Below are 27,444 nucleotides of genomic sequence, written 5' to 3' on the forward strand. Positions count from 1 at the left end.
TTTTTCCTAATACCCCTATCTCTTTTACTTAATTATAGTTGATGGAGTATTTATAGGAGTAATTTAGAGAAAATTGATAAATATAAGAAATGAGTTTTATATTTAGATCAAAACCAACTCAAAATTAAGTCATATTTAAGAGAGAGGAGCGAGGAGTACTTCTTAAAAACGCTTCCAGGAGTTTCCAAATATCCCCTGTGACTTGTAACTGACTGGGAACAAAAAAAAGGACAGGTGAAGTGCCGTGTAACTGAGGGGAAGACTCCAAAGACCAAAAGATTCTCTTTAGTCTTACGCGGTTTGTGGGCCGGGTTCTATACTTTTTACGTGCCCGAACATTACAGGTCCTCACACATCATCGTCTGTTTATTTTCAAGTTAATTGTAATTTATCTCGCCATTATTTAAGAAGAGCTGCGCTTCCGCTCTTAGCTTCAAGAGATAAGCCCAGTGCTCCCTTGAATCCAAATTGCCAACTCCGACCACTCTCTCTCCCTCTCTCCTCCCTCAATCTCCTTAGGCATCTTGCCCTTTCCGACGCTGTATTGTTACCAGTGACACAGCCATGCCAAATTCAGCTCCGACGAAGAGACGTGTGCCTGTGGGATACCGATTCCGTCCGACCGAGAAAGAGCTCGTCGCTCACTACCTCCGCCGCAAATTGAAGGCCACGTGATCCTTCTGTTCACAACACCATCCCGGAGATTGATGCCTGCAAGCTCGAACCGGGGGATATACTAGGTATTTTGATTTAAATTCTTCTTTCAAATTTCTTAGACTTCGTCATCTTTCCTATGCTATGGCGTTTGATTTTGCTTTCTTGTTCTTCTTCAGAGCTTTTGGCGAATCAGTTTGACGATTCGGAGTGCTTTTTTCTTCAGTCCCTGCAATTATAAGCACTCTAACAGTACCCGGAGGGACAGGAGAACATTACGCGGTAATGGCAGTGAAGTCATAGATCAAGACACTAACAATGTCATTGGGACCAAGAAGATTCTGTTTTTTTATTAAAAAAAAAACATAATCCTCGAAAACTAATTGGATAATCCATGAATATCATGGTGTTACCTTAAAATTACGTATTGATTTGCTTACGAGATGTCTTTACAGATATTCTTAGAAAATAAAGATATTTACAGATATTCTTAGAAAATAAAGAGTATATATCGTGTTTCTGTTCATTTTGTGTATGATCATATAACTAATATTGGGAGTTTTTTCAGGTCTAACTTTTAGAGTCAATAGCATCAGTGTCATTGGTTTTATATTACTCTTTTAATGTCTCTCATTGTTTGGTAACTGATATTTATTATTGGTAAATGGTGATCCCGTCCATTCTCCTTAATATGTCATTTGGTGTAATATTTTTTTTTTCAATCAAAATTATCAATACTATCATTTCTAATTTTATACTCCAACTTACAAAAGACCCATGCTTTATACTGATTAAAGCAGAATAGCGAGAAGAAGATAAAAGAAAAAACTTATCATAAGAGGAAGTTAAGTAATGTGATGCTTGAAGATTAAAATCAAGCAAATATGTCTATGAATTCAAGAGTAAGTAGAGGAATTCTTAAAGTTTACAAGGCGTATGTGAGATAGCAAATGAACTAATATTTGGTTGTTATGTTTTTGAGGAATATTGTTTTTCTAATATAAGTTCAAACACTCAAATATCTTTCCAGTTAAATGGAGTTATAAGTTTGTTGACATAAACACCTTCCCAATCAAATGAAACTATGGACTTAATAATTCAGATGTTTTCCCAATCAAATGAAGTAGAAGATCCATTGATTCAGACATTTTTCCACTCAAATGAAACTGTGAACCTAGAGGTTCAAATACCTTCCCAATCAATTGAGTCTGAATCTATAGATTCAGTGATTCAAACACTTTTTCAATCAGATGAAAATATAAACTCAATGGTTTATATACCATTTATGTCAAATTCTAGCACTGAGCTACCATTTGATGCATGATAATTTGACTTCAACTTACTCTTGCTGCGGTCTCCGAGCATGGATTAGCAAGGGTTATTCAGAATGATGGCAATATCTAGTCTGCGTTGATGGAAAGCGTCGAGAGCTACCTATAATTTTAAGTAGTGCGGTGTATCTTCCTTTTTTTTTTAAGTTGGTTTTTTTTTTTGTGGTTGGTTTTAATTTGTAAATTATGATTTTCTAATAATTTAGTAAAAGAATTGCTGTGTATCATCTTTCTTGGGTTCTATGGCTTGTAATAGACCAGGGACTATTTACCTGTACCCTTGATCCCTCTGTTTTACATAATGCAATTTTTTGTGGCAAAAAACGATTGTTGTCTTGCCATGATCAACAGCAGATTCTTCCGTGTATGTATAGGATATCAGATATAACCAAAAAAAAAAGCCCTTATTTTTAAATAAAAATTTAAAAAATTAGCATTGTTAAAATAACAGTGACAAATCAACATCTTAATAACAGCGTGCACCTCACTTTGTGCATCCGAAATGAGTTTGTTTTTATATGCTAAAATTGGTCATTGATATTATGGTGTTCAATTGTGTAAAAGGAACTCCTCTGTTTTTTTGACTGAAAAGTTTGATTAAAAAAATAGTTTAAAAAACGACGAAAGCTAAAATCAAGGTTTGCCGCTAATATTTTCTTCAAAAACATGATAAGTGATAATGGACCTTGCCCAAAAACTGAAAATAATATTTCTATTATTGATAATATCTCACAAACAAAACAGATTACAAGAAGACTATTTATAGGCCTCCGGGTCCAATATGTAGGCCCAATTTCATAACTAATGCAAACTGAATAGGACTACTAAGCCCAACAAATTACAAACATATTTGAATATTTTCCACACTCCCCCTCAAGTTAGGAACTCTATATTCACAAGTTCCTAACTTGCTCAGAATATACTCATGCTGCGGACCCCCAAGAGCTTTAGTTAAGATGTCTGCAAGTTGCTCCTCTAACTTGACATGCTTGAAATTTATCATTTTAGCTAGCAATTTTTTTCTTACAAAGTAGCAGTCAATTTCAATATGCTTGGTTCTTTCGTGAAAAACAGGATTTGAAGCTATATGAATGGCAATTTGCTGTCACAATAAATGGTAACAGGTTCAACCTCATGAACATGTAACTCCTTTATTAGTCCTACAATCCATGTGATTTCAACAGATGCCATTCTTAGAGCTTTATACTCTGCTTCAGCGGAAGAAATAGATACTGTGCTTTGCTTCTTACACTTCCAGCAAATAATTGAACCCCCCAACTTAATTAGGAAGCCAGTAACTGACCACCTTGAATTTGTGCAGCCTTTATGGTCAGCGTCGCAGAAGCACTCCATGCTAGTAGAGCCATTAGCTGAGAGAAAAATGCTACGGCCTGGACTGTCTTTAATATATCTAACTAGCCTTAGTGCTGCCTTCATGTGTGATTCTTTTGGTTCTTGCATGAATTGGCTTCAAACCTGCACAGTAAATGATATATCAGGCCTAGTTAATGTAAGACTTGAAAAGGTACATTTTTTCCTTATTTCATTAAATTTACTGTATGGATGTATATTTTTATTCTGAATTTATACTTTCTAAAATATTATTTTTATAAAGTAAATATAATAAAAGGATTAAAGCGATAAATTAGGCTTAAAGGGCATCTAGCATCCTGAAATATTTTCTTAGGTACACATAGCGCATTAAAATATTTTGAGGTACATCTAGTATCATGAACTATTTTTCAGGTACGTCTAGCACTTTAAAATATTTTTGTGCATTGATGTTGGATGTATCAAAGAATATTTTAAGATATTAGATGCATCTAAAAAAATATTTCACATTGTTAGATCCACCAAAAAAATATGTTAAGATGTTGGATATATTTGAAAAAGATATTTTAGAGTGTTGAATATACTACAAAATACTCTAAGATGTTCGATGGATTTAAACCCACAAAATTAATACCTTAGAAGTAGGACTTAAAGAAGTATTTCCTTCACTTATATTCTGCATTTTTTCGTTTTTATGTGAAAATGTTTGCCTCCTCACATCATGATAACTCTCTAAAACAAACGTACAGGCAGACATGCGTGCACGTGTGCACACACAATCTTTCTAGGGGATGCTCAGTTCTTAAACTTTTGATGGGCGGATTGGGGTGATGGGCTTTCTTTGATTAACAAATTGATGGGCTTCTTAACCTAAAGATGACAGTAATCTAAGCGACGCAGTTTGACCTTTTGGGCCCTAATTTGTTTTTCGGGGTTAGGGCAATCTGAAAGCCCTAGAAGAAGCCACCTACAATTTTTGGTTGCTTTGCTATTCTTCCTCTATTTTCCCTTTTGCAGTGCTGGAATCTCTACATGTTGCTCTGTTCTCAGGTAGCAACAAACCTAGTGCTTATGACACTTCGTTATTCCTTCGTCTTTCTTTCTATGGCGTTTGAATTTTTCATGACAAATTTTGATGATCCAAATAGTTTTTTTTTTCTTTTCAGATCTTGTGATCTCAGGCACCCTTGACTATTCTGCTTATCAGCTATGAGGAAAGCAGTCTTGAGTCTTCTTGGTCCTAATGACATTGTTGGTGTCCTGATTCTCGATGTCCCTGGAATTTTGTGGAGCTTCAGGGTGAACAATGTCATTGGTACCTAAAATATTTTGTAGTTACCTCTCATGGTAGCCTGGTAAGCCTTTTGCTTTGACAAGAATGAAACTACGACATTGATGTGCTTAAGATTAGTCACAAGAATTGAAGAGGCTATTTATATTACCGTTGCTTACCTTAATTAACATTATGTCTTTCACGCGATTGCAAGCTAGAGTATGTTATTGTTATAGTGGTTCTGTATGTTTTGAAATTTACTTCAAAATATGATTAGTAGTTGTCCAGATGCTGCAAGGTTATTGGTATTTACTGGAATTCATTGAATAGTAGTTGTGTTAGGGCCTAGATACTGCCCAATTTTTTCAATCTGCATTGTGTGATGGGAAGAATTAATCATTAATATCCTTGAGATGCCCTAGAAACATGGAGGAGCCTGTCTTAACAAAGATGCCGATGCATTTCATTTGAAGAAATGCGAATTTTAACTCCCCATATGATGTATTCCGCAGGCTTTGAAGAAAACAATAGTTAGTGAGATCAAATCAAATCAAATCAAATCGCTGAGTTTTAATTTTACATGCTTCTTTTATAATTTTGAGACTATGACTTCTTGTGGTAATCATATCTATATATATATAGAGGTTGTGTTCTACTCTGAGTTCTGCTTGTTTAGCTTATTCTTTGCAATGAGAGGGATATCCTCTTTCTCTTTCCATCTGTCTATGTCATCTTCTTTTTGTTCTTGGCTGGTAAGGATAATTGAGCTGTTTGCAAAGTATTTCCATCGCATGGATTATTAATTGAATCAACACCTTCTATTAGTAGTATTTCTGTTTAATTTGTTGCAAACTAGAATATGCATGTTCTTCTTCCATTTTTATTAACTTTAATTTTTTTATGCTTTGTTACTTTTGTCCCTCCTGGTTAATAAAATCTGCAAGTGCTATTGGGTATCATGGAATAGGCAAACACCATAGGTTCTTGAGTAATGAAGATCACAGAGCCATCTCCTATCTCCTGTTACAGTATAGTCAAGAAGGGAAACTAATTTGAGGGGCTATGAAGAAGGTTGCATCAATGTATTCAGTATCCAATTCTGTCATTAAACTCATTTGGCAAAAAACAAAGGTTGGGGATGGTGTATGTCATGAAAAAACAGGAAACTGTGGTCACAAGAGAGTTGAACTTCACACTGATTAATTTCTTCAAGTTTTCCTTTTGTTAAGAGAACCACCTTGTGAGATTTATCCTGCGCACTAAATATAAATAAAACCTCTTTAGTTAGATTTCTAAAGAAGGGAGTTATCCAATGTCATTCTAATGCCATTAAGTGATATTTGAGGGAAGAGAGTAAGATTGCTTGACTATAGTTTTGTTTGTCCATGATTGAAAGTGGTTCTAACTTTTAAAAGCATGTATAATGTAGTTCACATTGATGAGAAGTGGTTCTATATGACTAAAAAGACTGTGAACCATTACATGCTATCAATAGAAAATGATCCATTGTGTACTATGCAAAACAAAAACTTTATTGGAAAGGTCATGTTCTTGGTTGGTGTTGGCCGTCCAAGGTTTGACAGTGAAGGCAATGAAACTTTCTTCGGGAAAATTGGAGTCTTTCCTTTAGTGACAAAAGAGCCAGCAAAGAGAAAAAGTGTTAATACACCTGTAGGTTCATTGATAACAAAGCCTATAACTTCAGTTACCAAAGAAGTTAGTAGACAGTTTCTTATTGGACATGTTTTGCCTGCTATAAAGGCAAAGTGGCCTAGAGATTCAATAGGGGAGCTGATTTATATTCAACAGGACAATGCAAGATGTCACATTGATCCAAATGACAGTGAGTTTTATTGAGTTGCCACAGAAGATGGGTTTCATATCCGCTTGATGAACCAACCTCCTAATTCTCCTGACTTGAATATTCTAGATCTTGGCTTCTTTGATGGCCTACAATCTTTACAATACAAGAAAACACAAAAAACAACTGATGATTTGATTGCGGCAGTGATTAGATCATTTGAATCATTTCCATCCATTAAGTCTAACAAAATATTCTTAACACTTGAATGTTACATGGCAGAAATCATGAAGGATAGAGGTTCTAATAAATATGATCTTCCACATATAAGAAAAGAAGTCATGGAAAAGGAAGGTCCACTACCAAATCAAATAAAGTGTGATCCAAAGTTAGTACAAGAAGTGATGGAGTATTTGAGGTAATTTTTCCTTGAGTATTTTTTTCTATTTTTTTATCTTGTTCTTTTGGTTAATATGTATGCATGGTGCTTAAATTTTGTGTGTTGGATAATTCATAGTTGAGGCAATATTGGATGATTCAATAGCAAACTAGTCTTTGGCTTCAACTACTAATTTTTGCAAAAGAAGAACTCACCAGCCACCACCTCGTTGAGATTGAAGAATGGGGTTTAGTTTTTTGTGTTTCTAAAAACTTGAAGGTTTATTCGGTGTTGTTTGATGGATATTCTAGAGTGATTAACAAATGCATAGGATATAGGAAGTTCATAATTGCTTAGGTATTTCTTGATGTTGTTTCTATATTTTTGACAGTTCTACTTATTGTTCTAGCCTTTCATACTGTCATCAGAATCTATAGTATTCTGTGTACAAAGAACTACTTAGTCCTTCAAATTAATAAAATCCACCATATTATAGTATTTGTTGGTTGTTGTTTCTGGAGAATTTACAAATTCAAGTCCATCTAATAATTTTTTATGTGGTTTATAGATTTTTTTTAAAAAAATAAGTTATTCATAGATTTAAAATGAATTTTTTAACAGTCACGAGGCGCCAGCTTATAAATTTAAAATAATATTTTAATGCCCAGGATTTCATTTTTCTATTGTTTTTTTCTTAGTTTCTTTTCCAAACATAAATTAATCTTTTAAATATTTTTCGTTGCTATTTAAACAGGGACGGTTAAAATTTAACAATTTGAGTTATTTATATATTTATTTTAATAATTTAAAAGTGTATTACTACCTCTGATCCTAATTATTATAAGAGCTAGTTGACTAATTTGAGGAAATTAAGAAAATAAGTTGAGTTAGTTATTTATCTTAAATAGGTGTTATCTTTCCTAAAATATCCTTACTAATCAAGTGTATTGACTAGAACTATCATTGTTAGAAGGACCACTTTAAAAAAAATGTGTAAACGTGAGAGACAAAGTAGATTGGGATCTTATATTTAGAATCAAAATAAAAGTCAAACAGGATCTTATATTAAGGACCAAAGGTAGTAATATATTTATAAAATATTAAAACTAACCTAATCAAATTTTAATTCAACAGGTGAAATGAGAAGTGGAGAGAGGAAGTAAAATTGCTCCACATGTAATTGTTATGCTAGTATTTGATTATAGTTAATGTAATACAAGCAAGGGTAGTTGGAAAAAAAATAGATAAACATGAGAGACAAAGTGGATTGGAATTTTATATTTAGAATCAAACTAAAAGTCAAACTAACTCTTATAATTAGGATCAGAGGTAGTATAAGATTATTTACATATGGCGCCATCAAGCAGAATTATCAAATGTATTAGTTACTCGCTACTTCTAAGAAAGTTTGGCTTGAAAAATTAGTCCAAATTACTAGTCCAAGTTCTCAGAGGGCTCATCCATGCTTCGAAGCTGGCCATTCTTTTATCTTATCCGCTGCTTAAGAATAGGCTTTGAGGAAAGGTTCCAGATATCCCTGTCAATAAACCCTAAGATAAGGACAGAGAAGAGGTAATCCTAATCCTAATAGTCACCTACTAGCATGCCTGCTATGAGTTCAGTACGATGATAATCAGAAAAAGGATTGCATCATTTTGAATCTTCAGAACAGTCCTTTGACTTATAATGAAGTATTTTGCTGTTCAGAAGAAAGAGCAATTCAAGGAAAGCAGGGTGAAGACAGGGTAACAATTCAAGGAAGAGTATGGAAACCATAAGCAATGGAAGCAATAGAAGGGTTGTCATCTTCTAGGAGATCCCTTCAAATAAATTAGCTAGCTGAGTTAAAATCCAAATCCTCCCTCAATTTACCATAAGGATATGGTTATTGGGATGTGATGTCATCAGGAAAATCTACCCGCAGCGAACTTCTGGCTCATAATGATGCGAGTATAGAAGGTAACTTTGTAAAGGTAGGAATTGGGGGACATAACAAACCCCACATAAAAAGTGAAAACATGAGAAACTGACGAAAAAGATTCGTTACTGAAGAAGCACTTTGCGATGGGATAGATGGTCATGGTGGGGTTTAACACAGAGGAAGAGACTTGGCCAGTGACTCTTACCATGTTTCAACAAATTCAGAATATTCAAAGTTTCAAACTTGGGATGCAAGCCTTCCTTGCTATTCTCTGTGTGTGTGTGTGTGAGGTACCATGTGGGAGATTCCATTGATGCCTTTCGTTATTGGCGGGTGTTAGTTATGAAGGAGGGGTTGACCCTTTCCTAGCTATTTTCGTCTAAGGCTTTTGCCTATGATAATGTATGAAATGAAGTTAATTAAATGTTCTGTGAAGTTAATTAAAGGGGCTAAATTATTTTTTTCCCTTGTGGATATAGGCCTATAGGGAAATCTTTGTATAGTTGACTTATTTAAATTCTGTTGAGAATTTTGTAATGTACTGAAATAAGCTGCTTATCTCAGTACATTTATCCAAGGCATTGAATTGTTGTTCGCTGTTTTTTTTTTAATAGTAAATGAACAATGTCGATTAATATTCAACTGAGATCATACATCGTTGGTTTCTGTTTCTTTTCCAAAAGACCGTACCCTTTAGTCAAGCAACGTTTTGCAAGGTCAGCTGAATTTACACATCTCAGAATTATTTCGATTGATCCTGCAATTACTGAAACTTGCCCGAAAATGGTGCTTGCAAAGAAGAGCAAAAGCGCAGATGCAGGAATAAGATGGAAAGCTTCATTAATTTGTCACACGAATGACGAATAAGAAATCTGAGATAGATGCTTGGTTTTGACAAAAGAATACGACTGGTCTTTCAAACTGTACTATGCAGAGAAAAACGCGTGAGATTCGATGATGATTAAAAGAGAGAAAGCTGATTTATAATCGCAACGGAAACGGGGGGGAAGCGGGGAAAAAGAAAAGAAAAAAAGTCGCAATTGTGCAATGAAAATTCGAAAGGAGGAAGGAATGAGGAAGGAGGGAGCCCTCAACTCAGAAAAAGGATTTCGCTTCTCTTTCTCTCTCCGCTTACGCTGGTCTTGACCTGTACGGACACGTTTTTTTGTTGGTAGGTCCCACAGTTGATTACGTGTCCAAACATTACGAGTCCTCCTACGCATCGTCGTTTGCATGCATGACGTCATCCACTTGCCCCTCCTTACGCCCGAAGTTACTAAGATTATCCAAGACGCCACAAATTATTCTTTCATGTCGTGTCATTTATTTAATTTTTGAGCTTCATCCTTCACAACAATATATCTGTTAGTCACTCCCATTTTATATAACCTCTATGTATAATACTGAAATTATACAGTTTCAAATATCTGCATCATTTTTATTTATTTTAATTCGAATTTCACTCCCCCTCTTTAAATGGCGATGCGAGTTTTGCTTAGAGTGAACAACTTTTAGAGTATTGCCTTCCATTGTCGTTCCTGAACAAACAACGACGCCACTCTCTCTCGCTCTAGGTTTCGTCTTCCTCAAGCTCTCCGCTTGCCCTTTGATAAGCTCATCAGGTTATAGTTAAGAGTCAGCCATGGCGGACCCAGCTCTTATGCAGCAAGATATGCCGTTGGGGTACAGATTCTGCCCCACCGATGAAGAGCTCGTCGGTCATTACCTCCGGCACAAATTGATGGCTGATGATCCCTCCATCCACGATACCATCCCTGAGATTGACGTTTGCAATTTCGAACCCGGGGAATTACCAGGTCTCATAATCCAAACCCTTCATCTTCTTCTTCTACAAACCAATACCTGTTTTACTGTAACATTATTATTTATGCTTCAATCATCTTATGATGCTCTGCCGTTTGATCTTGCTTCTTTTTCTTCTTCTTCTTATCCAACAGCTGTTGTTTCATCGTTTTCACTGAACAAGTCGGGCGAACCAGAATGGTATTTCTTCAGTCCTCGCGATTACAAGTACCCTAATAGCAATCGGTGTAATAGGGCAACATCGAGTGGCTACTGGAAAGTGACCGGTCAAGACAGAAAAATCAGGGATCTTGCCACCAACAACGTTATTGGGACCAAGAAGAGTCTGGTTTTCTACCAAGGACGCACCAAAAGTAATTGGATCATTCATGAATATGACCTTTTTCCTCCAAACCAGGTAAGCTTCTATTCTTTGTTTGCTTATATCTAGGAGAATACGGAAACTTAACTAATTGGTGACTAAATGTTTATCACCAATTTTCATGTGGAGAACATTTTGTGTATAATCGTTTCTTCCGGATTATATCTGGTTCCGACAAACAAGTGCCTCGTTATTCTTCCGTGTCGCAGGGAACTTATGTTGTATGCAAGTTAACGAGGAAATCCGAGAAGAAACCAAAAGAAAAAACGGATGAGATGGTTCATGGTACAAGGAAGGCAAATGCCAGTATCGCTGCCGGCTATGAAAATCAAGCAAATGATATGATTCCAGGAGTAAGTAGAAAAATTCTCGAGCTGCTGATAAGTATATTGTTCATATATTTCATATGCCAGGTCAATATGTGAAACATAATGAGAACTGAAATTTGATGATTGATATATGATTCAGGTACAAATTCCGGACTCAGGTGACTTTGGAGGCTCACAGTACGAGGTGGGGTCAAGCAATGAGATGCTACGTGATGAATCAGAAGACGGATTTGATGTCGATTCGTTTTTGCTGTCGTCTCCGCTTGAGGATAAGCAAGACTAGTTGGAAATATTTACGGTCTCATGCATATGCATGCGTTGAGACAATAAAGAAGGGGAGAAAAAACTATTATGTTCAAGGAGGAAAAATACAATTGTGGTGTGTATCTTTTTTTAGTGTTCTTCGCATTAAGTATTTGTTTGGATCAGTTTTTTAAATGATTTAGCGCTTGTTGTAACTAAGTTGTGATCTACTCCTGATCATATTATGTTTGCATGAATACTATTTCCTTTGGCTATAAGAGATTAATGTTTTCCCCCTTTCCATGTTCCTCGGTATAAACTTCTGATAGGAAGAAACAGATTTTGGCCCTATTTGGTATCATGATTAAAATAACTTATAAAAATATTTTATATAAATTGAGATAAAATTTTTCTCACTTATTTACCTTCTATCTTGTAAATCATGATAAAAAAAACCGCTTATAAACTATTCCAAATAAGTCATTTGTAATGTACCGGTCAAATGTAAAATATACATACCTTGGAATAAAAATGAAAATGAATAATGTTAAAAACAGTAATAATAATCAAGCTAACCACAACTTAATAATATATATACCTGTCATTTTGGGTATTCAAAATGACATATGCTTTTCCTTAATTGTATACCAAACAGATGATTGATATTAAAGTGCTGAGAAAATAATATATATAGTTAGTTAGTGTACAAAAATTTTATGAAAAAAATCATAAAGAAATACCTCTGAAATTTTAAAAATGATTATAAAAATGTATTATCATTTAATTTTTAAATATTATCAATTGTTATTAAAGTGAAATAAAAAAGACTTAAAGTTTTAAATTTAAAGATTTTTTTTTAGAAATCTCTCAAATTTTATTTAGAAAAACACCTGTCTATCGCGTTTAAGGATAGGAATAAAACGCAAATGGGGTTTTATCATTAAAAAAAAAAGAATTGAACAATCTGCTACGGGAATAAGGAATTCCAAAACAGAAGTTACGTTTGATGGTCATTTCGTGGTTCATGGACCAGTGAAATGATAGAGGTCAGGGAGCAGATCCTAGTGGGGAGCATAACAAACCATAATAAAGAAGAGCATCAGAAAAGATGCTAGGGTCCATCCCTAGCCTACAACTCTAAAACTTGGGAAGCAAGGCTTGGCTTTTTATTCATTTCAGAATATTTGGAATCACAAGATATTTGCTAAACTTATCACCAGATCGAACGCTTTATAGCCATTTCATTTCATGTTGAAAATTAAGATAATAATAATGAAATTATATACTATGTATTGTCAGAGTTATTATGATTTCATATTCCTTGATGTAACGATAAAAATTGTGCGAATTTACAATGAAAAAGCTGGCATGAAATAGAGTGAAAATTAAATTTTATGCTTTGTTAGATGAGTGAGAAGATAACACCGTAAAAAAAAAAACAGTATAAATATACTCAAATATGATACTTTGTCAAATCCCTCAAGTTTTCTTATTTATTTTTATATTTTTAATTTTTAATACACTATTCCCGAACCTTCAGGTAGCAGAGATGTTATTACTGTGATTAAGACTTGCAACTGACTGGGAACAAAGAAAATAGAGGTGAATTGCTGTGTAATTGTGGGGAAGACTCCAAAGACCAAAAGATTCTCTTCAGTCTTACGCGGTTTTGTACTTTTTACGTGTCCGAATATTACAGGTCCTCACACATTATGGTCTGTTTATTTTCAACTTATTGTAATTTATCTCTCCATTATTTAAGAAGAGGTGCGCCTCTGCTACTAGCTTGAAGTGATAAGCCCAGTACTCGCTCGAATCCAAATAGCCACCTCCAACCACTCTCTCTCTCTCTCTCAATCTCCTTAGGCATCTTGCCCTTTCCGACGCTGTATTGTTACCGGCGAGACAGCCATGGCAAATTCAGCTCCGACGAAGAGACGTGTGCCGGTGGGATACCGATTCCGTCCGACCGAGAAAGAGCTCGTTGCTCACTACCTCAGCCGCAAATTGAAGGCCCGTGATTCTTCCGTTCACAACACTATCCCGGAGATTGATGCCTGCAAGCTTGAACCCGGGGATATACTAGGTATTTTAATTTAAATTCTTCTTTCAAATTTCTTAGACTTCGTCATCTTTCCTATGCTATGGCGTTTGATTTTGCTTTCTTGTTCTTCTCCAGCGCTTTTGGCGAACAAGTTCGACGATTCGGAGTGCTTTTTCTTCAGTCCCTACAATTACAAGTACTCTAACAGTACCCTGCGGGACAGGAGAACATTGCGTGGCTTCTGGAAAGTTACCGGTAGAGGCGGTAAAATCATAGATCAAGACACTAACAATGTCATTGGGACCAAGAAGAATCTGGTTTTCTATGAAAAGCACGAACCTCGTGCTCAGAAAACTAATTGGGTAATTCATGAATATCATGATGCTACCCTACCAGCACATGAGGTAAATTACATGTTGATTTGCTTATGAGATGTCTCTACATATATTCTTAGAAAATAAAAAGTATATATCATGTTTCTATCTATTTTGTGCTATGGTTATATGTATCCGGTCTAACTTTTAGGGTGAATAGCATGAGTGTCATTGGTTTTATATTACTCTTTTCATGTCTCTCATTGTTTGGTAACTGATATTTATTATTGGTAAATGTTGATGCCATCCATTCTTGGTGTAATACTTTTTTTTCAATCAAAATTGTTAATACTATCATTTCTAATTTTATACTTCAATTTACAGAGGACTCATGTTTTATGCTGGTTAAAGAAAAACAACGAGAAGAAAACAAAAGAAAAAACTCTTCGTAAGAAGAAGTCGAGTAATATGATGCTTGAAGATGAAAATCAAGCGAATATGTCTATGACTTCAAGAGTAAGTAGAGGAATTGTTAAAGTTTACAAGGTGTATGTGAGTTAACAAGTGAATTAATATTTGGTTGTTATGTTTTTCAGGAATATTGTTTTTCTAATATGAGTTCAAACACTCAAGTATCTTCCCAGTCAAATGAAACTATAAGTTTGTTGACACAAATACCTTCCCAATCAAATGAAGCTATGGACTCACTAGTTCAAATGTTTTCCCAATCAAATGAAGTAGAAGATCCATTGATTCAAAGATTTTTTCACTCAAATGAAGCTGTGAACCTTGAGGTTCAAATACCTTCTCAATCAATTGAATCTGAATCTATAGATTCATTGATTCAAAGGCTTTTGCAATCAGATGAAAATATAAACTCAATGGTTTATATACCATTTATGTCAAATTCTAGCACTGAACTACCATTTGATGCATGAGAATTTGGCTTCAACTTACTCTTGCTGCGGTCTCCGGGCATGGATTAGCAAGGGTTATTCAGAATGATGGCAATATCTAGTCTGCAATGATGGAAAGCGCAGAGAGCTATCTATAATTTAAAGTCGTGTGGTGTATCTTCCGTTTTTTTAGTTGGTTTTTTTTGTTGTTGCTGGTTTTGGAAATTATGATGCTCTAATAATTAAGTAAAAGAATTGCTGTGTATCATCGATCTTTCTTGGGTTCTATGGCTTGTAATAGACCCGGGACTATTTACCTGTACCCTTGATCCCTCTGTTTTACATAATGCAATTTTTTGTGGCAAAAAACGTTTGTTGTCTTGCCATGATCAACAGCAGATTCTTCCTTGTATGTATAGGATATCAGATATAACCCAAAAAAAAAAGCCTTTATTTTTAAATAAAAATTTAAAAAATTAGCATTGTTAAAATAACAATGACGTCAAATCTTAATAAGAGTGTGAATCTCACCTTGTGCATCCGAAATGAGTTTGTTTTTATATGCTAAAATAGGTCATTGATATTATGGTGTTGAATTGTGTGAAAGAACTCCTCTGTTTTTTTGGCTGAGAAGTTTGATAAAAAAAAAATTAGTTGAAAAAATGAGGGAAACTAAAATCAAGGTTTGCCGCAAATATTTTCTTCAAAAACATGATAAGTAATGTTTTCATTGCTCAACAAGTAATATTTTACTTACGTGCATGTTATATCTTATGAAAAAGAAAAAAAATATATAAATCTATCCTAAAATAAATCAAGATGATGGTATTCCATTTATATCTTGTTTGTAGATTTAACTTTTCAAAATCGTCGTATCGGTGGTAGCCAATAAATTTGATCTGTAGGTTTTGCTTCCAGGACCTATCATTTGTTTTAAAACAGAAAATGGAGCCATTTTGGAAAATCATAAAAAAAAAAATATTTGTTGGATTTCAAAACGATAAATAGTAACTTTTACATATTTTGACCCGTTAAAACCATTTTGAAAGTTATCACAGTTTATTTTTTTAAAATTCCATTTTTATGTGTGGGATTAATAAGCATGCAAAAGTTTTGGCCAAAAAAATAACCATACAAAAAAAAAAAAGAGTTACATAAACGGCTTCAAAAGCCAAGACAATGGGAGGAAAACTTGGAAAGCATGTAGGGTCTCTCTGTGGATAAATCTCCGGGATCTCTCTGCGATCCAAGTGAAAGTTACGCGTTGAATACAGAGGAGAGACGAAGAAAGAAGAATTAATGAAAGGAATATACAAAAAAGATGGTGGAATCAATACTTGGAAAAAGCTAAAACTTGGGCAACAAGGACTGTTATTTCATTCTTCTCAAAACACGCACTATAATTATAACATGAAATAAAATACTTTTAGTAGATTAGTTATGTTAGTTAAATTAGTTAATATAATTTTTTTAAAAAAATACTATGAGTATCTTTCTTAATTCACTCATCCTCTCTTCTACTTAATTATTGTTAAGTGAAATTAGTAAGGTTAATTTTTTTTAAAAAAAAGTAAACATATAGATAGGTCTTACTTATAAAACTAATATCAACTCTTCAATTAGGTCATATATTAATGATAGGAAGAGTACTTCTTTAGCCTTTTCCATGGGGGTGAGACTTGAGAAAGTATATTTTTTTTCCTTATTTCATTAAATTTACTGTATGGATGTATATTTTTATTCTTAATTTTTACTTTCTATAAAATATTATTTTTTATAAAGTATATATGTTAAAAGGATTAAGACGATAGAATTAGGCTTAAAGTACATTCAGCATATTACAATATTTTTTAGGTACATATAGCATCTTAAAGTATTTTGAGGTGCATCTAGTATCATGAAATATTTTTTAGGTATGTCTAGCACTTTAAAGTATTTTTGTGCATTGATACTGGATGTATCAAAACATATTTTAGGATGTTAAATGCACTTAAAAAAAATATTTCACATTGGTAGATGCATCAAAAAAATATGTTAAAATGTTGGATATATTTAAAAAAAATATTTTAGAGTGTTGAATATATCACAAAATACTCTAAGATGTTAGGTGGATTTAAACCCACAAAATTAATACCTTAGAAATAGGGCGTAAAGAAGCATTGGCTTCATCACTCATATTATGCGCATTGTTTTTGTTTTTGTGTGAAAACGTTTGCCTCTTCGCATCACGATGACTTTCTAAAACCAAAAAACACACGCACAAATGTGCGTGCGCATACACAATCCTTCTAGGGGATGCTCAGTTCTTAAACTTTGATGGGCGAATTGGTGTAATGGGCTTTCTTTGACTAACAAGGTCATGGGCTTTCTTTGATTAACAAATCGATGGGCTTCTTAACCTAAAGATGACAATAATCTAAGTGATGTAGTTTGATTTTTTGGGCCCCAATTTGTTTTTTGGGGTTGGGGCAATCTAGAAACCCTAGAAGAAGCCGCCTACAATTTTTGGCCGCTTTGCCATTCTTCCTCTTTGCTGGAATCTCTACATGTAGCTCCATTCTCAGGTAGCAACAAACCTAGTGCTTATGACACCCTATTATTCTTCCGTCTTTATTTCTATGGGGTTTGAATTCTTTGTGACAAATTCTGATGATCCAAGTAGGTTTTTTTTTTCCCCCCAAATCTTGTGATCTTAGGCACCCTTGACAATTCCACCTATTGGCTGCGAGGAAAGTGGTCTTGAGTCTTCTTGGTCCCAATGACATTGTTAGCGTCTTGATTCTCGATGTCCTTGGAATTTTTTGGAGCTTCAGGGCACAACAATGTCATTGGTACCTAGAATATTTTGTAGTTACCTCTCTTGGTAGCCCGATAGGCCTTATGCTTTGACAAGAATGAAGCAACGACTTTGATGTACTCAAGATTAGTCACGAGAATTGAAGAGGCTGTTTATATTACCGTTGCTTACCTCTTGATTAACATCGTGTCTTTCATGCAATTGCAAGCCAGAGTATGCTATTGTTACAGTAGTTCAGTATGTTTTGAAATTTACTTCGAAATACGATTAGTAGTTGTCCAGATACTGCAAGGTTATTGGCATTTACTGGAATTCATTGAACAGTAGTTGTGTTAGGGCCTAGACGCCACCCAATTTTTTCAATCTGCATTGTGTGGTGAGAAGAATTTATCATTAATATCCTTGAGATGCCCTAGAAACATGGAGTAGCCTGTCTTAACAGAGATGCCGATGCATTTCATTTGAAGAAATGCGAATTTTAACTCCCCATATGATGTATTCCGCAGGCTTTGAAGAAAACAATAGTTAGTGAGATCAAATCAAATCAAATCAAATCACTGAGTTTTAATTTTACATGCTTCTTTTATAATTTTGAGACTATGACTTCCTATGGTAATCATATCTATATATATAGAGGTTGTGTCCTGCTCTGAGTTTTGCTTATTTGGCTTATTCTTTATAATTAGAGGGATCTGCTCTTTCTCTTTCCATCTATATGTGTCATCTTCTTTTGGTTCTTGGCTGGTAAGGATAACTGAGCTGTCTGCCAAGTATTTCCATCGCATGGATTATTAGTTGAATCAACACCTTGTATTAGTAGTATTTCTGTTTGTTTCAAACTAGAATATGCATGTTCTTCCATGTTTATTAATTTTAATTTTTTATGCTTTGTTACTTTTGTCTCTCCTGGTTAATAAAATCTGCAAGTGCTATTAGGTATCATGGAATAAGCAAACACCGTAGGTTCTTGAGTCATGAAGACCGCAGAGCCATCTCCTATCTCCTATTGCAGTATAATCGAGATGGGAAACTAATTGGAGGGGGTATGAAGAAGGTTGCATCAATGTATTCGGTATCCAATTCTATCATTAAACGTATTTGGCAAAAAACAAAGGTTGGGGATGGTGCATGTCATGAAAAAACAGGAAATTGTGGTCGCAAGAGAGTCGAACTTCATACTAATCAATTTCTTCAAGTTCCTTTTGCTAAGAGAATGACCTTGCGAGATCTATCTTGTGTACTGAATATAAATAAAACCTCTTTAGTTAGACTTCAAAAGAAGGGAGTTATCCAACATCACTCTAATGCCATTAAGCCATATTTAAGGGCAGAGAATAAGATTTGCTAGACTATAGTTTTTTTCATCCACGATTGAAAGTGGTTTAGTGCTAGGAGATCTAACTTTTAAAAGCATGTATAATGTAGTTCACATTGATGAGAAGTGGTTCTATATGACTAAAAAGACTGTGAACCATTACATGCTATCAATAGAAAATGATCCATTGCGTACTATGCAAAACAAAAACTTTATTGGAAAGGTCATGTTCTTGGTTGGTGTTGGCCATCCAAGGTTTGACAGTGAAGGCAATGAAACTTTCTTCGGGAAAATTGGAGTCTTTCCTTTAGTGACAAAAGAGCTAGCAAAGAGAAAAAGTGTTAATACACCTGTAGGTTCATTGATAACAAAGCCTATAACTTTAATTAGTTACCAAAAAAGTTAGTAGATAGTTTCTTATTAGATATGTTGTGCTCACCATAAAAGCAAAGTGGCCTAGAGATTAAATAGGGGAGCCGATTTATATTCAACAGGACAATGCAAGATGTCACATTGATCCAAATGACAATGAGTTTTATTGAGTTGCCATAGAACATCGATTTTGTATTAGCTCGATGAACCAACCTCCTAATACTCTTGACTTGAATATTCTAGATCTTGGCTTCTTTAATGGCATACAATCTTTAGAATACAAGGAAACACCAAAAACAACTGATAATTTGATTGCGGCAGTGATTATATCATTTGAATCATTCCCATCCATTAAGTCTAACAAAATATTAGTGACAAAGGGTTGCATCATTTTGAATCTTCAGGATAGTCTGTTGACCTATAATGAAGCATCTTGCTATTCAGAAGAAAGAGCAATTCAAGGAAAGCAGGGCGAAGACAGGGTAACAATTCAAGGAAGAGTATGGAAACCACAAGCAATGGAAATAATAGAAGGGTTAGATACTACCAAAAAACATCTGATTAGCGACAGAATTTACGGACGGAATTTTTATTTAGCGACGAAATCAAATTACGGATAGAATTAGTGACATAATTGATTACATCGCTAATTTTTTCGTCACTAATTGGATTACCGACGGAATTAGCGAGGGAATCAAATTCCGTCAGTAAATTGAAATTCCGTCGCTAATATATTTCTTTTTAAAAATTAAAATTGTATTACCACATGTCGCCACCATATAATTCCTCTGTAAAGTGACTTCTCCACGGTTTGAACCAAAGACCTCACTTGTGCACGAGCGCGACTTCACCAGTTGAGCTGCAATGAACTTACTGACTTATTATGCAAAATTAAATATATATATATAATATTCTCTTACACAAATAATTATTTATACACATATATATTATTAGAAAGTAAGAATAAACTATATGATAATTTTAATCATAACTATTTTTGTAACAAAATAATTTTTAGATATTTGTTTTACTATTTATTTTATAATGCTTTATTTTTAAAAAATTATTTTAGATATAATATTAATCTTCAATGACACTAATTTTGAATTTTAAATAGTAAATAATTTTTTCATAAATATATTTTTTAAATTTAATTCTTTTATTTAATATTTATAAGATATATAATTTAATTATATATTTATTATATTATTATATTATATTATATTAAATATTATATTTTAGCCATGGAAATTAGGGATGGAATAATTTTCTGTCTCTAATTCTGTGGCTAAATTAGCCATGGAAAAGTATTTTGTCGCAAATCGTAATTATAAAAGTTTAGCTACGGAATTAGCTACGGAATTTTCTGACGGAAAAAATTCTGTGACTAATTTTAATTATAAAAGTTTACCACGGAATTTTCTGACGAAAAAAATTCCGTGGCTAATTAGCAACGGATTAGATTCTGTCGCTAATTCCGTAGCTAATTTAGCGACGAAATTTTCATGGGTAATCTGTCAGAAATTAGCGACGAAAATTATTCTGTCACTAATTCTGTTGGTAATTAGCTGTTTTTTTTTTTGTAGTGCACATAAATTAGCTAGCTGAGTTAAAATCCAAATCCTCCCTCAATTTACCATAAGGATATAGTCATTGGGATGTGACGTCATCAGAAAAATGTACCCGCAGCGAACTTCTGGCTCATAATGATACGAGTATAGAAGGTAACTTTATAAAGGTGGGGATGGGGGGACATAACAAACCCCACATAAAAAGTGAAAACATGAGAAGCTGACTTTGTTTTCCTTTTAGAGGGAGACTGAAGAGGCACTTTGCGGTGGGATGGATGGTCATGGTGGGGTTTAACACAGGAAAAGACTTGACCAGTGACTCTCACCATGTTTCAACAAATTCAGAATATTCAAAATTTCAAACTTGGGATGCAAGCCTTCCTTTTTATTCTCTTTGTGTGTGTGTGTGAGGTATCATGTGGGAGATTCCATTGATGCCTTTCGTTACTGGTGGGTAGGAGGTATGAAGGAGGGGGTGACCCTTTCCTAGTTTCGTCCAAGGCTTTTGCCTATGATAATGTCTGAAATGAAGTTAATTAAAGGGGGTTTATAAATGATGCAATCCCTCGTCGGCTTCCTTCGCAATTGTCATAAATGGTCTGTGAAGTTAGTTAAAGGGGCTAAATTATTTTTTTCCCTTGTGGATATAGGCCTATAGCGAAATCTTTGTATAGTTGACTTATTTAGATTCTGTTGAGAATTGTAATGTACTGAAATAAGCAGCTTATCTCAGTACATTTACCCAAGGCATTGAATTGTTGTTCGCTGTCCCCCCGGGAGGGATGAAAGTGTTTTTTTTCAACTGAGATCATACGTCGTTGGTTTCTGTTTCTTTTCCAAAAGACCGTACCCTTTAGTCAAGCAAAGTTTTGCAAGGTCAGCTGAATTTACACATCTCAGAATTATTTCGATTGATCCTGCGTTTACTGAAACTTGCCCGAAAATGGTGCTTGCAAAGAAGAGCAAAAGCGCAGATGTAGGAATAAGATGGAACGCTTCATTAATTTGTTACACGAATTGACAAATAAGAAATCTGAGATAGATGCTTGGTTTTCACAAAAGAATACGACTGGTCTTTCAAACTATACTATGCAGAGAAAAACGCGTGAGATTCGATGATGATTAAAAGAGAGAAAGCTGATTTAGAATCGCAACGGAAAGGGGTGGGAAGCGGGAAAAAACAAAAGAGAAAATGTTGCAATTTTGCAATGAAAATTCGAAAGGAGGGTGGAATGAGGAAGGAGGAAGCCCCCAATCAGAAAGAGGAACCCGCTTCTCTTTCTTTCTCTGAGCTTACGCGGGTCTTGACCTGTACAGACACGGTTATTTGCTGGTGGGTCCCACAGTTGATTACGTGTCCAAACATTACAAGTTCTCTGACGCATCGTCGTTTGCATGCATGAGTCATCCACTTTCCCCTCCTTACGCCCGAAGTTACTAAGATTATCCAAGACGCCACAAATTATTCTTTCATGGCGTGTCATTTATTTAATTTTTGAGCTTCATCCTTCACAACAATATATCTGTTAGTTACCCCCACTTTATATAACCTCTATGTATTTGTATTTGCCTTCGATAAAAATAAATAAACATCATTTTTATTTATTTTAATTCAAAATTCACTCCCCCCTCTTTAAATGGCGATGCGTGTTTTGCTTAGAGCGACAAACTTTTGGAGTATTGCCTTCCATTGTCGTTCCCGACCAAAGAACGCCGCCACAAGCACTCTCTCTCTCTCTCTCTCTCTCTCTAGGTTTCGTCTTCCTCAAGCTCTTCGCTTGCCCTTTGATAAGCTCGTCAGGTTATAGTTGAGAGTCAGCCATGGCGGACCCAACTCTTATGCAGCAAGATATGCCGGTGGGGTACAAATTCTGCCCGACCGATGAAGAGCTCGTCGGTCATTACCTCCGGCACAAATTGATGGCTGATGATCCCTCCATCCACGATACCATCCCTGAGATTGACGTTTGCAATTTCGAACCCGGGGAATTACCAGGTCTCATAATCCAAACCCTTCATCTTCTTCTTCTACAAACCAATACCTGTTTTACGGTACCATTATTATTTATGCTTCAATCATCTTATGATACTCTGCCGTTTGATCTTGCTTCTTCTTCTTCTTCTTCTTCTTATCCGATCCAACAGCTGTTGTTTCATCGTTTTCGCTGAACAAGTCAGGCGACCCAGAATGGTATTTCTTCAGTCCTCGCAGTTACAAGTACCCAAATAGCAATCGGTGTAATAGGGCAACATCGAGTGGCTACTGGAAAGTAACCGGTCAAGACAGAAGAATCAGGGATCTTGCCACCAACAACGTTACTGGGACCAAGAAGAGTCTAGTTTTTTACCAAGGACGCACTAAAAGTAATTGGGTCATTCATGAATATCAATATTGTGATGACCTTTTTCCTCCAAACCAGGTAAAGCTTCTATTCTTTGTTTGCTTATAGGTACGAGAATACGGAAACTCAACTAATTGGTGACTAAATGTTCAACACCCATTTGCATGTGGGGAACATTGTGTGTATTATCGTTTCTTCCAGATTATATCTAAGTCCGACAAACAAATGCTTGATTATTCTTCCGTGTCGCAGGGAACTTATGTTCTATGTAAGTTAACGAGGAAATCCGAGAAGAAAACAAAAGAAAAGACGGATAAGACAAGGAAGCCAAATGACACTATGGCTTCCGAGTATGGAAATCAAGCAAATGATATGATTCCAGGAGTAAGTAGAAAAATTCTCGAGCTACTGATGTGTATACTGTTCATATATTTCATATACAAGCTCAAGATGTGAAACATAATGAGAACTGATACTTGATGATTGATATATGATTCAGGTACAAATTCCGGAGTCAGGTGACTTTGGAGGCTCACCGCACGAAGTGGGGTCAACCAGTGAGATGCTACTTGATGAACCAGAAGACGCATTTGATGTGGATTCGTTTTTGCTGTGGTCTCTGAGTGAGGATAAGTAAGAGTAACTGGAAGCGCTTACAGTATCAGACATATGCGTCGAGACAATAAAGAAAGAAAACCTACCTATTATGTTTAAGGAGAAAAAATACGATTGTGGTGTGTATCTTTTTGAAGTGTTCTTGGGATTGAGTGTTTGTTTAAACCAGTTTTTCAAATGATTTAGTGCTTGCTGTAATAAAGTTGTGATGTACTCCAGCTGAGTAAATTATGTTTGCATTAATACTACTTTTTTTGGCTAACTATAAGTGCGTTTTACACAAGTTGAGATAAAATTATTCCCACTTACTTATTTTGTATTTCGTAAATCACGATCGAAAATCCACTCATAAACTATTCCAAACAAGTCATCTATAGTATACCAGATGTGGGCTTAGAAAATAAAATATATATACCTTCTAATAAAAATGAATTTTAGCATCTTTAGAAAGATAATCTATCTCAATAAGATTTTCAATTCTTTTAGAAACTTACTAATATATATACCTATCATTTTAGGTGTCCAAAATGACAAGCTTTCCTTAATTATATTAATAATATATATACCTATCATTTTGGGTATTCAAAATGACAAATTTTCCTTACCTATATACCAAAAGGATGATTGATGTTAAAGAGTTGAGAAAATAATATATATACTATCTCAAATTCTAATTATAAAATCTCATTTGTAGACCATAAACAAAAACTACAAACAAAATTTTATAGTTAACGAAAACTACACATGAGATCTTATAATTTTATTTAGAAAAACACCTATCTATTTCCTTTTAAGGATTGGAATAAAAAAAGAATTGAAAAAAGGGGAATAAGTAATTCCAAAACGATAGTTACATTTGATAATCATTTCATGGTTCATGAACCAGCGAAATGATAGAGGTCGGGGAACAAATCCTAGTGGGGAGCATAACAAACCATAATAAAGAAGAGCATCAGAAAAGATGGTAGGGTCCATCCCTAGCCTATAACTCTAAAACTTGGGGAGCAAGTCGTGCCTTTTCTTCATTTTAGGGGGTGTTTGGCAATATGAAAACCATGGTTTCAGAAGTACTTTTCCGCAAAACGAGACAAATTCCTCCACATATTTACTTCGTAAATCGTAAAAGCACTTCTGAAATCATGGTTTGGTTTCTATCCAAACACTCCTTTAGAATACTTGGAATTACAATTGAGTGCATAATCCTGGATGGATATCTGCTAAAGTTATCATCAGATTGAACACTTTATAACCATTTCATTATATGTTGAAAATTAAGATAATGATAATGAAATTATAAACTATGTATTTTCAGAGTTATTATGATTTCACATTCCCTGATGTCACGATAAAACTTGTGCGAGTTTACAATGAAAAAGCTGGCATGAAATAGAGTGAAAATTAAATTTTATGTGAGTTAGAAAAGAACATAGTTTAAAAAAAAAGCAGAGAAAATATACTCAAATATGACACTTTTGTCACCATCCGCGAACGAGGTTAAATATAAAAAAATCCCTCAATATTTAAAACTGTCACCTTGGTGAGCAAGTTTTCTTATTTATTTATATATTTTAAATTTTTAATACACCATTCCAGAGCCTTCAGGAAATAGAGATTCTATGACCGTGATTGGGACTTGTAACGGACTGGGAACAAAGAAAAGAGAGGTGAGGTGGGGTGTAATTGAGGGGAAGACGCCAAAGACCAAAAGATTCTCTTTAGTCTTACGCGGTTTTGTACTTTTTACGTGTCCGAACATTACAGGTCTTCAAACATCATCGTCTACTTATTTTCAACTTAATTGTAATTTATCTCTCCCATTATTTAAGAAGAGGTGCGCTTCTGCTATTAGCTTCAAGAGATAAAGCCCAGTGCTCCCTTGAATCCAAATTGCCAGCTCCGACCACTCTCTCTCTATCTCCTTAGGCATCTTGCCCTTTCCGACGCTGTATTGTTACCAGTGAGACAGCCATGGCGAATTCAGCTCCGACGAAGAGACGTGTGCCGGTGGGATACCGATTCCGTCCGACTGAGAAAGAGCTCGTCGCTCACTACCTCGGCCGCAAATTGAAGGCCCATGATCCTTCCGTTCACGACACCATCCCGGAGATTGATGCCTGCAAGCTCGAACCCGGGGAGATACTAGGTACTTTAATTTAAATTTTTCTTTCAAATTTCTTAGACTTCGTCATCTTTCCTATGCTATGGCGTTTGATTTTGCTTTCTTGTTCTTCTCCAGCGCTTTTGGCGAATAAGTTTGACGATTCGGAGTGCTTTTTCTTCAGTCCCTACAATTATAAGTACTCTAACAGTACCCGGAGGGACAGGAGAACATTGCGTGGCTTCTGGAAAGTTACTGGTAGAGGCAGTAAAATCATAGATCAAGACACTAACAATGTCATTGGGACCAAGAAGAATCTAGTTTTCTATAAAAAGCACGAACCTCGTGCTCAGAAAACTAATTGGGTAATTCATGAATATCATGACGCTACCCTACCAGCACATGAGGTAAAAATTACCTGTTGATTTGCTTCTGAGATTTCTTTATAGATGATCTTAGAAAATAAAGAGTATATATTGTGTTTCTGTTGATTTTGTGCTATGGTCATTCAATTAATATTGGGGTTTTTTCAGGTCTAACGTTTAGAGTAAATAGCATGACTATCATTGGTTTTATATTACTCTTTTAATGTCTCTCGTTGCTTGGTAACTGATATTTATTATTGGTAGATGGTGATCTCGTCCATGCTCATTAGTATGTCATTTGGTGTAATTTTTTTTTTCAATCAAAATTATCAATACTATCACTTCTAATTTTATGCTCCAACTTACAGAGGACTCATGCTTTATGCTGGTTAAAAAAGAACAACGAGAAGAAAACAAAAGAAAAAACTTATCACTTAGTTGATGATAAGGGGAAGTCAAGTAATATGATACTTGAAGATAAAAATCAGGTAAATATGTCTATGAATTCAAGAGTAAGTAAAGGAATTCGTAAAGTTTACAAGGCGTATGTGAGATAGCAAATGAACTAATATTTGGTTGTTATGTTTTTCAGGAATGTTGTTTCTCTGATTTGAGTTCAAATACTCAAGGATCTTCCCAGTCAAATGAAGCTATAAGTTTGTTCACACAAACACCTTCCCAATCAAATGAAGCTATGGACTCAATAATTCAGATGATTTCCCAATCAAATGAAGCAGAAGATCTATCGATTCAAACATTTTTTCACTCAAATGAAGTTATGAACCTAGAGGTTCAAATACCTTCCCAATCAATTGAATCTGAATCTATAGATTCAATGATTCAAACACTCTTTCAATCGGATGAAAATATAAACTTAATGGTTTATGCACCATTTATGCCAAATTCTAGCATTGAACTACCACTTGATGCATGAGAATTTGACATCAACTTACTCTTGCTGTGGTCTCCAAGCTTGGATGAGCAAGAGTTACTTAGAATGATGGCGATATCTGGTCTGCGCTGATGGAAAGCGTAGAAAGCTATCAATAATTTAAAGTAGTGTGATGTATCTGCTTTTGTTTTTTTGTTTTTTGTTTGGTTCCAGTCGGTTTTGTAAATTATGATGTTCTAATAAGTTAGCAAGAGAATTGCTCTGTATCATCTTTCTCGTGTTCTATGGCTTGTAGTGGACCAGGGACTATTTACCTGTACCCTTGATCCTTCGGTTTTACATAATGCCATTTTGCCATGCCAAAAACGATTGTTA

General features: G+C 34.9%; 3 protein-coding genes across 4 annotated transcripts; all 3 read left to right on the forward strand.

The window, feature by feature from the left end:
• Positions 1–451: 451 nt before the first annotated feature.
• LOC114743000 (NAC domain-containing protein 71) lies at positions 452–27,444 on the forward strand. 2 transcript variants are annotated; one of them, XM_028931222.1, is made up of 5 exons: positions 452–564; positions 13,356–13,534; positions 25,951–26,219; positions 26,546–26,665; positions 26,770–27,444. In XM_028931222.1, the coding sequence occupies exons 2-5, from the start codon at positions 13,360–13,362 to the stop codon at positions 27,109–27,111; spliced, it is 906 nt and encodes a 301-aa protein (XP_028787055.1). In that variant the 5' UTR covers positions 452–564; positions 13,356–13,359; the 3' UTR covers positions 27,112–27,444. The 2 variants fall into 2 exon arrangements, with proteins under 2 accessions (XP_028787055.1, XP_028787054.1); XM_028931221.1 differs by lacking the exon at positions 452–564 and having other exon boundaries at positions 13,352–13,534; positions 26,770–27,435.
• LOC114743002 (protein NTM1-like 9) lies at positions 10,125–11,721 on the forward strand. Its single transcript, XM_028931223.1, has 4 exons — positions 10,125–10,508; positions 10,650–10,912; positions 11,086–11,229; positions 11,345–11,721. The coding sequence occupies exons 1-4, from the start codon at positions 10,334–10,336 to the stop codon at positions 11,486–11,488; spliced, it is 726 nt and encodes a 241-aa protein (XP_028787056.1). The 5' UTR covers positions 10,125–10,333; the 3' UTR covers positions 11,489–11,721.
• LOC114743003 (protein NTM1-like 9) lies at positions 22,517–23,916 on the forward strand. The gene is made up of 4 exons (XM_028931224.1): positions 22,517–22,753; positions 22,903–23,177; positions 23,352–23,483; positions 23,599–23,916. The coding sequence occupies exons 1-4, from the start codon at positions 22,579–22,581 to the stop codon at positions 23,734–23,736; spliced, it is 720 nt and encodes a 239-aa protein (XP_028787057.1). The 5' UTR covers positions 22,517–22,578; the 3' UTR covers positions 23,737–23,916.

Source organism: Neltuma alba, unplaced genomic scaffold (assembly GCF_004799145.2).
Source record: "Neltuma alba isolate B1F8T4 unplaced genomic scaffold, ASM479914v2 tig00003907_pilon, whole genome shotgun sequence".
Taxonomy (NCBI): Eukaryota; Viridiplantae; Streptophyta; class Magnoliopsida; order Fabales; family Fabaceae; genus Neltuma; species Neltuma alba.

What these genes read in the sequence shown, in the direction of transcription:
- LOC114743002 (XM_028931223.1), top strand. Translation starts at nt 10,334, where the DNA reads ATGGCGGACCCAGCTCTTATGCAGCAAGATATGCCGTTGGGGTACAGA. An exon ending in ACCTTTTTCCTCCAAACCAG is followed by an intron (nt 10,913 to 11,085) that starts GTAAGCTTCTAT and finishes TCCGTGTCGCAG; the next exon opens with GGAACTTATGTTGTATGCAA. An exon ending in CAAATGATATGATTCCAGGA is followed by an intron (nt 11,230 to 11,344) that starts GTAAGTAGAAAA and finishes TATATGATTCAG; the next exon opens with GTACAAATTCCGGACTCAGG.
- LOC114743000 (XM_028931222.1), top strand. Translation starts at nt 13,360, where the DNA reads ATGGCAAATTCAGCTCCGACGAAGAGACGTGTGCCGGTGGGATACCGA. An exon ending in TGAACCCGGGGATATACTAG is followed by an intron (nt 13,535 to 25,950) that starts GTATTTTAATTT and finishes GTTCTTCTCCAG; the next exon opens with CGCTTTTGGCGAATAAGTTT. An exon ending in TACTTGAAGATAAAAATCAG is followed by an intron (nt 26,666 to 26,769) that starts GTAAATATGTCT and finishes TATGTTTTTCAG; the next exon opens with GAATGTTGTTTCTCTGATTT.
- LOC114743003 (XM_028931224.1), top strand. Translation starts at nt 22,579, where the DNA reads ATGGCGGACCCAACTCTTATGCAGCAAGATATGCCGGTGGGGTACAAA. An exon ending in CGAACCCGGGGAATTACCAG is followed by an intron (nt 22,754 to 22,902) that starts GTCTCATAATCC and finishes CCGATCCAACAG; the next exon opens with CTGTTGTTTCATCGTTTTCG. An exon ending in ACCTTTTTCCTCCAAACCAG is followed by an intron (nt 23,178 to 23,351) that starts GTAAAGCTTCTA and finishes TCCGTGTCGCAG; the next exon opens with GGAACTTATGTTCTATGTAA.